The following is a 2171-nucleotide window of genomic DNA, read 5'->3' on the forward strand; positions in this document are numbered from 1 at the left end:
ACTAGAGTATAGCTGGTTTGATTATATATATATATATATATATATATATATAGAGAGAGAGAGAGAGAGAGATATTGATATATATATAAATTGATATATATATATATATATATAATTTGAGAGGGTAATTATTGAAATAAATACTGATGAAGAAATAAATAATTCCTCAGTATCTGTATATTGCATTTATTATATCATTTTATTCTTCAGCTTCTACCACAATTTCTAGTCCTAAGATGCTTGTGAGAAATATAACCACAATGAGTGGATTCCTCCTAATGGGGTTCTCTGACAACCATGAGCTACAGATATTGCATGCTTTGCTCTTCTTGGTGACATACGTATTGGGATCAGCAGGTAACTTCATCATTATCACCATCACCACACTGGACCGGCAGCTCCAGTCTCCAATGTATTATTTCCTGAAGCACCTTTCCCTTCTGGACCTCTCATCCCTTTCTGTCACAGTTCCCCAGTATATTGAGAATTCCCTGGCAGGCAGTGGATACATTTCATATAGCCAGTGCATGCTGCAGGTTTTTTTCTTCACAGATTTTGCCTGGGGTGAATTGGTCATTCTCACAGTGATGTCGTATGATCGTTATGTGGCCATTTGCTTTCCACTGCACTATGAGGTCATCATGTGTCCCAGAAAGTGTAGGTTGGCTGTGACAGTTGTATGGCTAAGCAGTGGTATCCCAGGAACCTTGTATATAGCAACCATATCCTCTATCAGGTTCTGCAGGCCCAAAATAATCCACCAGTTCTTCTGTGATGTCCCCCAGTTGCTCAAGCTCTCCTGCTCTAATGATTACCTTGGAGTGATGGGAGTGTCTTGTTTCCTGTCTGCAATGGCCTTTGCCTGCTTTGTTGGGATTGTCCTCTCCTATGTCCACATATTCTCCACAGTTCTCAGGATGCCCTCTGCTGAGGGCCGGTCTAAGGTCTTCTCTACCTGCCTGCCCCACCTTTTTGTTGTCTCATTGTTTCTTTCCACAGGCTCCTGTGCATATCTAAACCCAACTTCCGAGTCTCCAACTGCTTTAGATCTTCTTCTATCTATCTTTTACACAGTACTACCCCCAACACTCAACCCTGTTATCTACAGTCTGAGGAATGAGTCCTTGAAGGGAGCTTTAAGGAAGTTACTGTTAAGTGAAGAATTCATTGGGAAAAAATCATTTTTGTTCTTTTGTTAGTGGCTACTAAAACCAGACACAGTGTTTTTAGTATTTTGAATATACTAGTTTTAGTATTAAGGATACCAAGATATTTTCTAGATAAAGTATATTATAAACACATTGCATAGTAAAATTTGATATGATTCTTTTAACCTATGTCATTAAGTTTACTGTTCTTTCAAGCTACTAAAAAGTATGATTAAAATCTAGAAATATAGACCCAGTTCCTCCTAACTCTCCCAGCCCATTGGCACATTGATGCAACTGTGAACTTACCAGTAATCCTAAAATGGGCTTTGAAAGCATGTTGATGGTTACATTATAATAAGAAGAACAATTATATTTACTGTTAGTGAATTCACCAGATGCATCATAATTTTTAAATATTTATTACTTACTTCAAAGGTTTGTTTTACCTTCTGTCTTTCCATATACAAATTTTAAGGATTATCACAAGCATGTATGCTATTTTTGTGCACATATACATAATTTAATTACTATAGTTCTCTTGTGTGCCAAGTATTTATTGTAAATAATATAAAATTCATTTAAGCTTTAATTCTTTAACTTGTATCACTTACTATCAATTTTTGTTTACTCGTAAGTCATTTTTAAAATGTAGTCCAAGTACTTAGGAGGAAGAAACAAGCAGACCTCTGTCATAATTTTTAGGCCAGCCTGGTCTATATAGTAAGTTCTAGGTCAGTCAGAATCACATAGACAAATGACCATGTGTTGCGGGGGTAGAGGGAGGGAAGCTTCTTATCTTCCTAACTCTAAAGAAATTGGATTATTGGATCAAAGTGTACAAAATGCTCAATTGTCTTGCCAGTTTGAAGGTATTAATTTCCAAAATAATGAATGCATGACCATGAGCAATGTCTGGCCATGTTTCTTTATCCATTTAACAGGTATTTGTTATTTCATACAGCAGATATTCATAGAGAATCTTTTGTATATTAGAGCATATGAGTGCAGGTACATGTGCCA

General features: G+C 36.3%; 1 protein-coding gene across 1 annotated transcript; it reads left to right on the plus strand.

Annotated features, from left to right (window-relative positions):
* Nucleotides 1-236: 236 nt before the first annotated feature.
* On the plus strand, nucleotides 237-1199 carry LOC121824752 (olfactory receptor 14J1-like). Its single transcript, XM_042266219.2, has one exon. It carries the CDS (start codon nucleotides 237-239, stop codon nucleotides 1197-1199), a length of 963 nt encoding a protein of 320 aa, XP_042122153.1.
* The last annotated feature ends 972 nt before the right edge of the window (nucleotides 1200-2171 follow it).

The sequence above is a fragment of the Peromyscus maniculatus genome, chromosome 21 (assembly GCF_049852395.1).
Source record: "Peromyscus maniculatus bairdii isolate BWxNUB_F1_BW_parent chromosome 21, HU_Pman_BW_mat_3.1, whole genome shotgun sequence".
NCBI classification, from domain to species: Eukaryota; Metazoa; Chordata; class Mammalia; order Rodentia; family Cricetidae; genus Peromyscus; species Peromyscus maniculatus.

Bases quoted from the DNA above. Each gene is read 5' to 3' on its own strand.
- LOC121824752 (XM_042266219.2), top strand. From the start codon at position 237: ATGCTTGTGAGAAATATAACCACAATGAGTGGATTCCTCCTAATGGGG.